Raw genomic sequence first — 12,010 nt, forward strand, 5'->3', positions numbered from 1 at the left:
TCATTAATTACACTTGTGAAGAGTGTTCTGCAGCGCAGCCCGCTAACCTGGCCAGGGTGCGGAAGAGCACGAATAACTGCGTGTTGTGTTGAGACCAGTGGGCCTTGGGCAGCTCCCCCAAATCCTCCCAGCTGCAGAGCAGTAACTCCCACCCTCCTCCGCTCTTTGAAGACAGACAAATTCCCAGTCTCCTCATCTATAAAACAGGAATAATAAGCCCTACTGACAGGTGGTCCTAAGAATTAAATAAGATCATATAGATGAAAGCCCTTTCAAACTGTTAAGCATTAAACAGACATAAAGGATTATTATTCTTCAAAAAATGATATACACACATGCTATTCATCCTGGCAGAGAGGAGCATACATTTTTTAGCTGCTTCGCAAACTGCTTCCCTGTCCAGTACAGTGGGACACCCCTGCCATGGCCTTGTTGGTTCTGATTAGCACATTCATTCCCCTCCCCCACCATTTGTGATGGGGTTCTTCTCTGCCGGGATCCATGGTTTGCTCAGCCAGTTTCACGTGTGCATATTATGATGTATACATGGATGTATTTACACACTGATGTCTTGGTACCTACGACTGATACCAAGATGATAAGGAGGCTCAGTTTCTGTGGAGAGCTGGGCTGGATGAACAAGTTGAGGCCTTAAACGTTCAAGATAACAGTGATCGCCACTACCCCTCATTAATAGAAACAATACCAAATCATAAAATATGACCAACTTGGCTCTATTTTTCCCCATTATAATTATATTGGTATTTCTTCAAGACATCCAATTCTTTAAAATGGTTTTATTTTGTTTTTTTTCTTTTTCGATGCCCTTTCTGGTACCGAAGCCTGTGCTTACTACGCTGCCATCCCCAGACTCCTAAGCCAGAACCCTCAAAGGCCAAGCCGGGCGGGGCAGAAGCCTGGATCTCAGGTGTCCCTCCAAGCCCTGGCTATCAACACACAGGGAGATCTGTAAATGAGCGAAGAACCCAGAACTTCTGGGTCAGGGCGGATCAGACGCAATGTTACTAGAATGGGTCTAATCCAAGATTCCGAGCCGATCCCGGGACAAGCCCAGGGAAGCTCGGGCAGCGAGGAGGGTCCACTCTCCCCAGAAGCGGCAGCAGACAGCGCAAACCGCAAGCACCGACCCAGCCTGCGCTAGCGGATGGAGGCTCCAGCAGCCAGGCCCCAAGGGGAACCCACCCAGGAGGCGGGGCCGGGAAGGACTGGACCCAGAGGGAGGGCGAGGCCAGTCTCGGAATGAGAAACCAAGGGGTGGGCCCAAGCACGAGGGTAGGGCCAGACGGTGGCGGAACCAGGGCAGAGGGGGAATCTGGGGCGTGGCAGGACTGGGCAGGAACGGGGAGGTCCGGGAGGCAGAGCAAGCTGTGAGGCCAGGACCTTGTCAGTAACCGGCCGGGCCAGAGAGCGAAGCATGGGCGAGGCCAGGGTGCCGGTGCGGGACTAAGTCGGGGCTGGATCAGGGGGCGTGGCCAGGACCCGTGAGGCGGGACGGGGCGTGACCAGAACACAGGAAGCGAGGCCGGCTCTGGGGCGGATCCGGGGCGTGGCCGCGACTCAGGGGGCGGGGCAGGGCCGGGGCAGGGGCGGGGACAAGGCCCGGGGCTGGGCGCGGGCGAGGGTGATGCAGGGCGGGCGGCCGGGCGACCCGCGGTCAGAGGCGCTCCGCGACCGCCCGCAGGGGTTGCAGGCCTAGGTAGTGCAGGGCCAGGGCGAGCAGGCCGAGGAGCAGCAGCCCGAGCAGCAGCCGCAGGAGCGCCCGCGCCGTGGAGCCGCGCGGCCGCGGGGCGGAGGACTGCACGTACCGCTCCACGACGTCGGAGAAGCTGAACTTGTCGGGCGCGTAGCCAAGCTGAGCACGGGCCTTGGCGATCTGGAAGGTGTGCGTCACGGCCACGCTGCACACCTGCGGGGAGAGGCGGGATAGCCGAGGGCGGGGCTAGCGGGAGGGGCGCGTCCTTCACCTCGGTGTCCAGGATGCCTTTTCTGCTTCCCCCTCCAGCCCCGCTGAACTCGCACCCTACTGAGCTCCTCCGTCTCCAGGAAGCGAAGGTCCCACCTCTGCACGTCCCTTCCGGGCCTAGCAGGGTACTGACACTCGCGAGGCCCTCAATACATTCTTGGGTATCTGCTGGAGAAGCCTGACGCCCGCCGGAAACATGTCTCCAGGACGCGGCCTTGGCCTCCTGCCCACAGCCCCAGACCAGCTGTGGCCAGGCGGGCCCCAGGCGCAGCCTTAACGCGCTCGCTAATTAAGCTTCCCTGAGAGAGGAATTCAATTGTGCAGAACTGATTTCTCCCCAGGGTCTGAGCAGCGTTTCCCGGCCTTGCCAGGTGGCCTGGGGCCCACCGGCTTCTAGGCTAATAATGACAGCTATCAAATACGGAGCACACACCCTGTGTTTGGCCTGAGCTAAGTCCTTTCTATACCTTACCTCATTTTTATCTTCTGAGGTGGCGCTAGCATCCTCTCCACTTTGCATATTTGGATAACGGTCAGAGAGGTTGAGTGACTTGCCCCGGGTCACACAGGGGAGCCAGATTCTACCCTAAATTCTTCCCTGCTATGCTGGGGCCCGGAGATGCCCTCGCACTGGATTAATTTCTTCCTCTCCAGTTCCTCAGGCAGACCCTGGGGAAGAGTCCACCAGCAGCTTGATTCTGAAACAGCCCCTGCGGGCCACCCCCTGGTCATGGATGCTTGAGGGGCTGAGGAGAGAGGCTAGTTCTTGTCCTTTTGCCCCAGCCAGTAAGTGCAGGGTTTGGGGAGCAGCAGGTAGGCTTATTACAGCTAAGTTAGGTAAGCAGGGTCCCTGGGCACAGGATTCTCAGAGCTCAGCCTTAAATGTCACCTCCTTTGAGAAGCCTCCCTGACTTCCTCAGAGTTGACTTAGATGCCCCTTCTGTGTGCTGCAAAGTTCCTCGAAATTTCCCCTACTAGTGTTAGCTCTTATCACAATGTATTGAGTTGCCTGGTTAATGGGCTGTCTTCCCCTTTGGACTGTGAACTCCCTGGGGTAAGGACTTTGTCTTCTTGCCTCCATTACTCAGTACAGTGCCTGGTACAAATAACAGTAGGTGCTCAGTAAATGTTAAATTCATGAAAGGCTATATATAAATTCAAACTAGAGGGCTGGTTGGTGCATCGCAGACTGACCAGCAGAGGGCGCCAGAGGCACAGCGGAGATACTTCCCCAGTTAAGGATTCTTTACCAATGAGCTGAGCAAGGAAACCCACAATTTAGACAAGAGTAAGGGAGCCAAGTCCCTGCCTGACCACAGCTCAGCAGCACGTTGGCAGCTATTTCACACGGATGGGATTCCTGATGCATTTCGCAAGCTAGCGGTTAAGCTAGAAATCATTTAGGTCTAGGTTTGAATCCCAGCCCTACCCCTTAAGTGAGTGATGTGGGCAAGATATTTCATTGTCTCATTTCCTCCTTTGTAAATGGAGATGATAACAGGATCTACAATTTAAGAGTAGTAATGAAGTCTAACAGAGATAAAGCACAGTGCGTGGCATATCGATAGATAGTCACTATTGTCATTATTCTCTGGCCTCTCCTCGTCTGGGTGGCTCAAAGGAGAAACCATAGGTAACTGCTTCCGGCAGTGGCCCATTCCACACCCCCCCCACATTCCCTGTGTTAGAGAGCTCTGCACTTGGAGTCTGAAGCCCATTCCTGTATAGTGTGACCTTGGACAAGTCACTAATTTCTCTAATCCTCAATTTCTCACCATAAAATGGAGATCGTAATCTTTCGGCCCTTCCTAATTTAGCAGGGCGTTAGAGAGAATCAAATGGAACAGGGCGCTGGAAGGATTTTGCAAATAACCCCAAATGCCTCCTATTGCCTTATTGTTTATAATCTGCAATTCAAACATCCTTTTTTTTTTTTTTTTTTTTGAGACAGAGTCTCGCTCTATTGCCCGGGCTAGAGTGCAGTAATGTCAGCCTAGCTCACAGCAACCTCAAACTCCTGGGCTCCAGTGATCCTCCTGCCTCAACCTCCTGAGTAGCTGGGACTACAGGGACACTCCACTGTGCCCAGTTAATTTTTTCTATTTTTGGTAGAGACGGGGTCTCACTCTTGTTGAGGCTGGTCTCGAATTTTGGACCTCAAGTCATCCTCCCGCCTCGGCCTCCCAGAGTGCTAGGATTACAGGTGTGAGCCACCTTGCCTGGCCCAAACATCCTCTTTTTTAACTAAGCAAATATACACCTACACCATTATTATCATGAGAGTAGTATTCTGTACACAGTAGGTACTTAATATGTACTTATCATTCAGTAAGCATGAACTATGAGCAGAGGACCACCAGGCTCTGTGTGAGTGTGTGTGTGTGAGTTGGTGGGGTTCGTGGCGTTCAAAACAGTGAAGGCATGAAACCTGCCTTTGGGAGCCTGCAGTCTTGCTGGAAGCATAAGCTGCTTTTGGATGAAATAACAGGGCTGAGAGATGGGCTTGGAGCTGTCACATTTCAGACCAAGAGGGCACAGCCTCAGCAAAAGCCCAAAGGTCAGAGTGATCATAATGGAGCTAGCACCAGCTTTGGGCCCACAAGGAAAATTCTGAGACCTCAGAGGAGGACCCAGTCACGGTGTCACAGGGGTGAGGAGTGGCCGCAGTGGCGGTGGGGGAGAGGCAGATAGGGAGGGAGGGGAGCACAGCAGGGTTGGGGGGTTCCCGTGGCCGCGGCCCACTTACCTCACTCCGGGTGAGCAGCAGAGGGACAGTGCAGATTGGTCTCAGGGCCAGATGCAGATGCTCCATCACGGAGGCTGCAGGAAGGGAGGGGTCGTGACCAGGGGCCTCGCTTCATGCAAACTGCAGGGACATCCTCGGGGGTAGATCAATTGGGGCATTTATTTGCTCTTCTAGGGGTTACTTTGCAAAAGGCATTGAATTCCTTTAAATCAGCAGCCCAGGCTGAGGTGCCTTGTTTAGCTGTGAAATATGTCCTAAGTAACCAGCTATTAATAGTACAGGACTGAAGTTTTTAAATCTGAGTAGACTCAAAGTTATCGCTATAAATCTCTCTCTCTCTCTCTCCTATTCCAATTTGCTCCCTTGAGTAGGGGAGGAAGAGGCTGGAGCAAGGGCTCTCAACCTGGGCTGCACACTGGACCACTTTAGACGATACTAAGGCTTTCCTCCCACACCCTCCCCACAGATCCTTCTGTCACTGGTCTGGGGTGTGGCGGAGGCATTTCTCCATTTACTTTATTGTTTTTATTTCAGCATATTATGAGATACAGATGTTTAGGTTTTACATATATTGCCTTTGCCCCGCCTGAGTCAGAGCTTCAAGTGTCCCCCAGGCGGTGCGCACCGCACCCATTAGGTGTGAATATGCCCATCCCCTCCTCCCCCTCCCACCTGCCCAACACCCGATGAATGTTACTACTATATATGCACCTAAGTGTTGATCAGTTAGTACCAATTTGATGGTGAGTACATGCGGTGCTTCTTTTTCCATTTTTGGGATACTTCACTTAGTAGAATGGGCTCCACCTCTATTCAGGATAATACAAGAGGTGCTAGATCACCACTGTTTTTTAAAACTATGGAACGCTTCACGAATTTGTGTGTCATCCTTGCACAGGGGCCATGCTAGTCTTCTCTGTATCATTACAATTTTAGTATATGTGCTGCCAAAGCGAGGACGTTTCTCCATTTTAAAAGCTCCCTGGTGATTCCAGCGAGTAGCCTGGGCTGAGCAGCTGTGCGTCCAGTTAGCACAACCCTCCACAAGTGCCCTCGCCCGGGGCTGGGGCCCAAGTTTGCAAGCCCCTGCTGTCAATGGCAAGCATCTCAATGCATTTAAAATGCAGCAGGTCTAGCGAAGGAGTTCCAGCAATGCAGCGATTTGTGACTTGAGGGCCACCTATCCCCTCCGGCTGGTCACTCCATGCCTGCTGCCTGCTCTGCACTCCAGCCGGAAGGAGGCCAGCAGCCAGGTGCTGGGGGTGGGAGAAGAGGGCAGCTGCCGGAACACACTGTTGGGGTCAGGGTGGGGGCAGAGACTGACCTTCAGGACTGGAGGAGAATCTAGGGTCAAATGGAGCCTCCACATGTCCAAAAGCAGCCCTAACTTCAGGGTGACCAGGGCTCCCTCTCCTAACTGGCATGATGCCTTCCAGCAAGGCCGTGGGGAGTTGGCCACTCTCAGAGCCTCAGTCACCTCATCTTTACAATGGGCCCACTCATAACTGCCTTGCAAGTGGGATAATGTTGGGACAAGGTGGGGGCGGGGAGTGAGGTGCCTAAGGTGTGAGATTTAAGGAGACACTTGCTCCCGGGACCTGCGAGTTCACTTGTAAGGCCTCCTTAAATCTCGTGCCCTCAGTGCCCCACTGGCCTCATGCTAGTCCCAGCCCTGGGTTACACCTGGCACAGCAGGGCTTTCATACACACACTCCCTTCCTTACCTGTCAGGTAAATCCAGGAAATAGGCACCTGGATCCAGGGCTGGCTGTACCCCAGCTTCTCAAACTGCAAGGAAACATGCTCTGAGATGAGAACAGGTCATTCAAGGGGTGGCGTGAAAAGGCCACATGCTCCTCCTAGCCCCTCACCCACCCACCCAAGGGGGCAGACCCCAGAGCCAGCCCCAAGCCTGTGCCAGTCTTGAAATGAAGTCCACACCTTGAACCAGGGGACGCAAGCAGGAACCGAGTGCACGCGGTGGGCTTTTAACTTGCACCCATTCCCGTTACGCAGTTAGGCTTTCATCTGTCTACACCTGAAGACACTGCAAGGCACTTGTGTAGAATCTGATTTTTCTAGAATTGACTTTTCTTCTATTCAAGAAAAATACAACACCGCAGCATGTGTGTGGAGGGTGGCAGCAGGCACATGCAGAGACGGGCTGAGCTCTCCACTTCTATAAAATCTCTCCAGGTCAAAAAGACACACCGTTGGCAGGATGTGGAGACATTGGAAGCCCCTTATAGTGCTGGTGACAAGTGAAATAGTGCAGCCACTTTGGAAAACAGTGTGGCAGTTTCTCAAAAGGTTAAACCTAGAATTACCCTATAACTCAGCAATTCCACTCCTATTACATATCCAGAGAAATGAAAACACACGTTCGCACAAAGACAGGTACACAAATGTTCATAGCAGCACTATTCATACTAGCCCCAAAGTGGGAAAACCCAAAATTTCCATCAACTCCTGAATGGATAAAACAAAATGTGGTGTATCCATAGAATGGAATGTTTTTTTGGCAATAAAAAGGAATGGAGTATTGACATGCTTCATGCTACATGCTACCACATGGGTGAACTTTGAAAATTAAGTGAAAGAAGCTGAATGAAAGGCCACATACTGCACACAATTCCACCAGTAGGAAACGCCCAGAAGAGGCAAATCCACAGAGACAGAAGCAGATCAGCGGTTGCAGGGGTGAGGAGGGTGTGGGGTGGCCGGCAGAGACTGCTAAAGGGTGCAGGTCTTTGTTTTGTTTTTTTGAGGATGACGAAATGTTCTAATACTATGGCGATGGTTGCACAACTCTGTGAATATCCTAAAAACCCACTGAATTGTATATCTTTAAGCAGGTGAATTGTGTGGTATGTGAATTATATTTCAATAAGGCTGTTATTTAAACAAAACAAAACCTCTGTGGGTGCAAGAGCTGAGGGGAAAAGGGAACACCTTTGTGGGCTTCGTGCCGCAGGCTGGAGGCATGAATGAGCCGAGGACGTGTGCTCCCGCCCGGGCTTTCTGGTCTACCCTGCCAGGCAGGCCTGGCTCGGAGAAAGGCGGCGAAGGCCACGGTGGCTGGGCTGCTCAGAGAGGAGGTGACTGTTCTGGGGCGGGGAGGGGTAGAGCCAGCACAAATTAGGAAGAGGTTGGAAGGCAGTGGTGGCAAAGTGGGGAACACATGGCCCCCCCAAAGGGCAGCCACGACCCAGCTCCAGCTAGTTCCAATGTTGCCTCGTGGACACTGTAGCCAGAGCTGGTTTTCATCGTGAAATGTTAATTTTTGGAAGTTGGAAAGGATGACAGAAAGAGAACACCGGACCCAGAATTCTCACTTGGGGTGGGGGCGGGTGACGGGGCACCTACCAGCGGGGCCATCCACTCAAAGATGTTGATGCTGTCCCCGTCATTGATGTAGTACGCCTGCCCACTCTGAAGGAGACACGCCAGAGGGAGACAGTCAGGCACCTGCCCACCAATCCGGCCCTGCCTTGCAGGTGGCTCCTGGCAGCTGCTCCAACCCCTGGTTCTCCTGAGCTGCCTGGGGACAGAGCTGGGCCATTCCCTGTGAATTCTGGGGCCACCACACTGACTAGCTGTGTGGCCTTGATGGAGTTACCAACCTCACTGTACCTCAGTATCTTTGTCTGAGAAACAGGAGGATAATTACGGGACCTCCCTTTTGGGCTGTTGTGAAGATTAAATGCGACAAGGTATGTAATTGCTTAGATTTGGTGACCGTTATTGTGCGATCAACAACAGCTACCTCCCAGAATCACCATGCAGAGCTAAAGATGCTCTATAAAGAACCCCGCCCCAAGCTTCCCTTGGCCACCGTCCTGCCAGCCAGCTTCCAGCTGGGGAAATCCTGTGTGGGCCAGGGGTGCCCTCTGGATGGGGATGGGCCCCCTGCCTGCTGCAGCTCTGGGCTAGGGGGGAGGGGCACACGGGAGACTCACAGCCACATAGCCCTTGGCTGCAGTGAGCGCCTCGGCCGCCAGCACGTGTGCCTGCACCAGATTGTGCACGTGGACCCAGTTCATCCGTGTCCTGCGGTCCCCAAATCGGAACATGAACAGCATCTTCTTGATGTGGCTCTGGTAGGGGGGAGAGGGTGATCGACACAGGCTCAAGCCTGGAGTGGCTTCACGGTCCACCTCTAGGCTGGCAGCTCCCAGATTTCTAGCTCCAGGCCAGGCCCCCCCGACCCCCACCACCCCAGACTCTTGGATCCCCGGCTGCCTTCCCGGCATCCACACCTGGTTGTCAAATAGACATCTCAACTTACCAGGTCCTGGCGGGAGCACCCGCCCCTCCCTCCTTCCCAGCTCACTAAATCCACGCTACCGCTCAGGCTAGAACCCTGAACCCTCAACCTTCCCTTCTCTCACACTCCACGCCCGACCCTCCTGCAAATCCAGTCGGCTCAACTATTAAAATCTGTCCAGAATCTGCCCACTCCTCACTACCCTGACTGCCACCCTCATCCCTCACCTGGACACTGCAGTAGCTTCCTAACTGGTCCCCCTCTGTCACCCTCAGCCCCGGTGGCCTGTTCTCTGCACAGCCAGGGGCATCCTTTTCAAAAAAATTATTTTATTTTTTTTAGGCTATCATTGGGCATGAATTTTTTGTGGAGATGGGGTCTTGCTATGTTGTCCAAGCCGGTCTCCAACTCCTGGCCTCAAGCAATCCTCCCTTCTCAGCCTCCCAGAGTGCCGGGATCACAGGCGCAAACCACCATGCGTGGCCCAGGGGCATCCTTTTAAATGCGAACTCAGACCATGCCTCTCCCTGGCTCAGAACCTACCGGCTGCCCATCCTGCCAGGCTGGACGCTGCAGTCCTCACACTGGCTGACAAGCCCTTCCTGACCTGGCCCCGGCTACTCTGTGACATCACCTCCTCCTAACCGCACGCTGTTCCTGGACGTGCAGCAGGCTCTCATCTCAGGGCTCCGGGTGAGCTGTTGGCCCTGTCTGGAAGGCTTTTCCTGCAAACTCCTGCATGATGCACTCTGTCGCCTCCATCAAGGGGATGCTCAAATGTCACCTCCCCAGTGAGGCTCCCTTGACTGCCCAGCAAGCCCGAGTCCCTCACCCTGCTCCACCTCTCCTTTCTCTCCATGGTGCCTGGCACCTTCGAACATACCTCATAACTTAACGTGGTCACTGTTCATTATCTAATATCACCTGGGAAGACAAGCCCCACCAGGGCAGGAATCGCCTGTTTTGCTCACTGATCTGTCCCTACACCTAGAACCATGCTGGGCACATAGTAGGAGTTCAGTAAGTTTTTGTTAAATCAATAAATAAATGAATAGGGGAGAAAGTCATTGGGGTGGATCCCACAGTCCTTGAGAACCCAGTTAATTAAAAAAAAAAAAGAAAGAGAGAAAGACAGCCCCAGCAGAGGAATGTTTTGACGCTGCAGACCGGAGCTGCGCTCCCCAATCACTCTCCACGGCCCCCCAGGACCCCGCACTCCCAGATCAGACCTGCTTCCTAAACCAACCACGATCTTTCTCATCGCCAGGTTTGTGTCCCCGCTGCCTCCTCTATTTGTCCTACCTTCTCTCTACAACCCCATTTCCTTGGTTAATTCATTTTTCTTCTTCCAAACAACACGGGCATCACCACCTCCAGGAAGCGCCCCTGGGCCTCTCCTGCCGGGCCCATCTTCCTGTGCCCTCGTCTACACAGCCCTTACCTCACCAAGGCTGTAACTATGGTGTCTGTCGCCCTGATCAGCCATGAGGAATCTGAGGACAGGGCCTAGAGCCCTTTGTAGCTACATTCCTGGCACCCGGCTTTCTCTAGGGAGAGGTCATCTGCACGGTGACTCAGTGCTGCCCGCACGGGTGAACCGTCCAGCCCTCAGGGCGCCCACACGTGAGTGGTGGCAACGGGCTCCCTTCTGTCTCCGTGGGGTCACCGCTCCGTGTCTCCCCTACCCGGGCCGGGGTCTGCATGGCACACACTGGAAGTTCCTGGCAGGGGCATCTCCCAGAACCAAGGGTCCCAGGCTCGGGAGGCCCTGCCTCGAGACGGGCACGGTGCCCATGTTCTGGGAGGGCGGGTGACATACCACCACACGGGGCAGGTGCCTCTGCTCTTCAGGGCCGTAGATCCCCGGGGGCCGGAGCACACACGTCCGAAGAGTGCCTCCTCCTAGGACACAGGGGAGGGCGGTCAGGAGCCCGGGCAAGAGCAGCTCGGCAGGGAGAGAGAGAGAAAGGCTGTCCACACCCCCGGTCCTTACCTAGACAGGTTAGAGGGGAAGACCAGCTCTGGGGTTTCTGCATTCGATTTGTTATTCTCTCAGTTAATCGGTTAGTCATTCAACAGACACTATTCAGAGTCCCAGTCCCACCCCTGCCCCCACCCTGGATGGGAGCTGTGAAGACCATAAGGTCCCTGTCGTCACAGTACTCGCAGGCCAGTAACAGAGTTAAGACCCAGATGCAAATATCTGCATGGCCCGGGAGAGTTTACCAAGCACGTGCCAGAGTGATCTCCTCCCACTCCCCGACAGTCCCACTGTGCCCATTTTGCAGATGCACCCAGACCCACACTCCCTCATACTCCCTCCCTCTTTCCTTGTTCTAATCATCAGGAGAGGCCCTAATCTAATAGACAAGAACATCTATAGATATCTAATAGGTAAGGACAATCAGGGAGCTCCTACTATGTTTCTGGTGCTCTGGGAAACTGGGATTTTTTTTCTTCAAGGCAACCTATGAGATGGGTTATGCCTGTTGTTATGCCTGTTTTATGGATAAAAGAAGGAAGGCTCAGAGAAGAGATGTGATTTGCCTACAGTCACACAGCCCAGCGTGGTGGAGCCGAGATGGGGACGAGAAGCCCACGCCTTCTCCACTAATGCCCCTGCCTCTCGGTGGGGCAAGACTAACAATGGACCCCGTCTCTCAGCTCTCTCTGCCTCGGTTTCCTCACCTGGAGAACAGGTGCCTCAGAAGTGGAGGCGACTGTTAATTACACTCTCCAGACAACCAACGGAGGAAGGAAGAGACTACAGCCGTCACACAGAGCCTGGGGCTCTCTCTGTCCCCACAGAGTCCCCCAGACCATGACAGAGCCTGGTCCAGGGCTTCCCAATTCTCCACCAGGGGGCCCCCAATGGTGGAGGTGGGAGCACATGTCTCTCCTGTGGAAGTCTAGCGGGGCTGCCACAGACATACTTCTTTTAAGTCTTAAGAATGCCTATAAAATGTTCAGTTTATTCCCTTAATTCATTTGTTTAAGATTTTTTTCTTTTATT

At 53.7% G+C, this 12,010-nt stretch overlaps 1 protein-coding gene across 1 annotated transcript in view; it reads right to left on the minus strand.

Annotated features, from left to right (window-relative positions):
* Positions 1 to 1,675: 1,675 nt before the first annotated feature.
* The window catches only part of SDR42E2 (short chain dehydrogenase/reductase family 42E, member 2), a 28,840-nt gene continuing 18,505 nt past the window's right edge, over positions 1,676 to 12,010 (minus strand). Inside the window, exons 8-13 of the mRNA XM_012644939.1 lie at positions 10,817 to 10,899; positions 8,690 to 8,827; positions 8,097 to 8,162; positions 6,455 to 6,518; positions 4,731 to 4,804; positions 1,676 to 1,927 (exon numbers count right to left, since the gene is read on the minus strand). Coding sequence (XP_012500393.1) covers positions 1,676 to 1,927; positions 4,731 to 4,804; positions 6,455 to 6,518; positions 8,097 to 8,162; positions 8,690 to 8,827; positions 10,817 to 10,899 — 677 coding nt within the window. The remainder of the gene's footprint in view (positions 1,928 to 4,730; positions 4,805 to 6,454; positions 6,519 to 8,096; positions 8,163 to 8,689; positions 8,828 to 10,816; positions 10,900 to 12,010) is intronic.

The sequence above is a fragment of the Propithecus coquereli genome, unplaced genomic scaffold, assembly GCF_000956105.1.
Source record: "Propithecus coquereli isolate 6110/MARCELLA unplaced genomic scaffold, Pcoq_1.0 Scaffold223, whole genome shotgun sequence".
Taxonomy (NCBI): domain Eukaryota; kingdom Metazoa; phylum Chordata; class Mammalia; order Primates; family Indriidae; genus Propithecus; species Propithecus coquereli.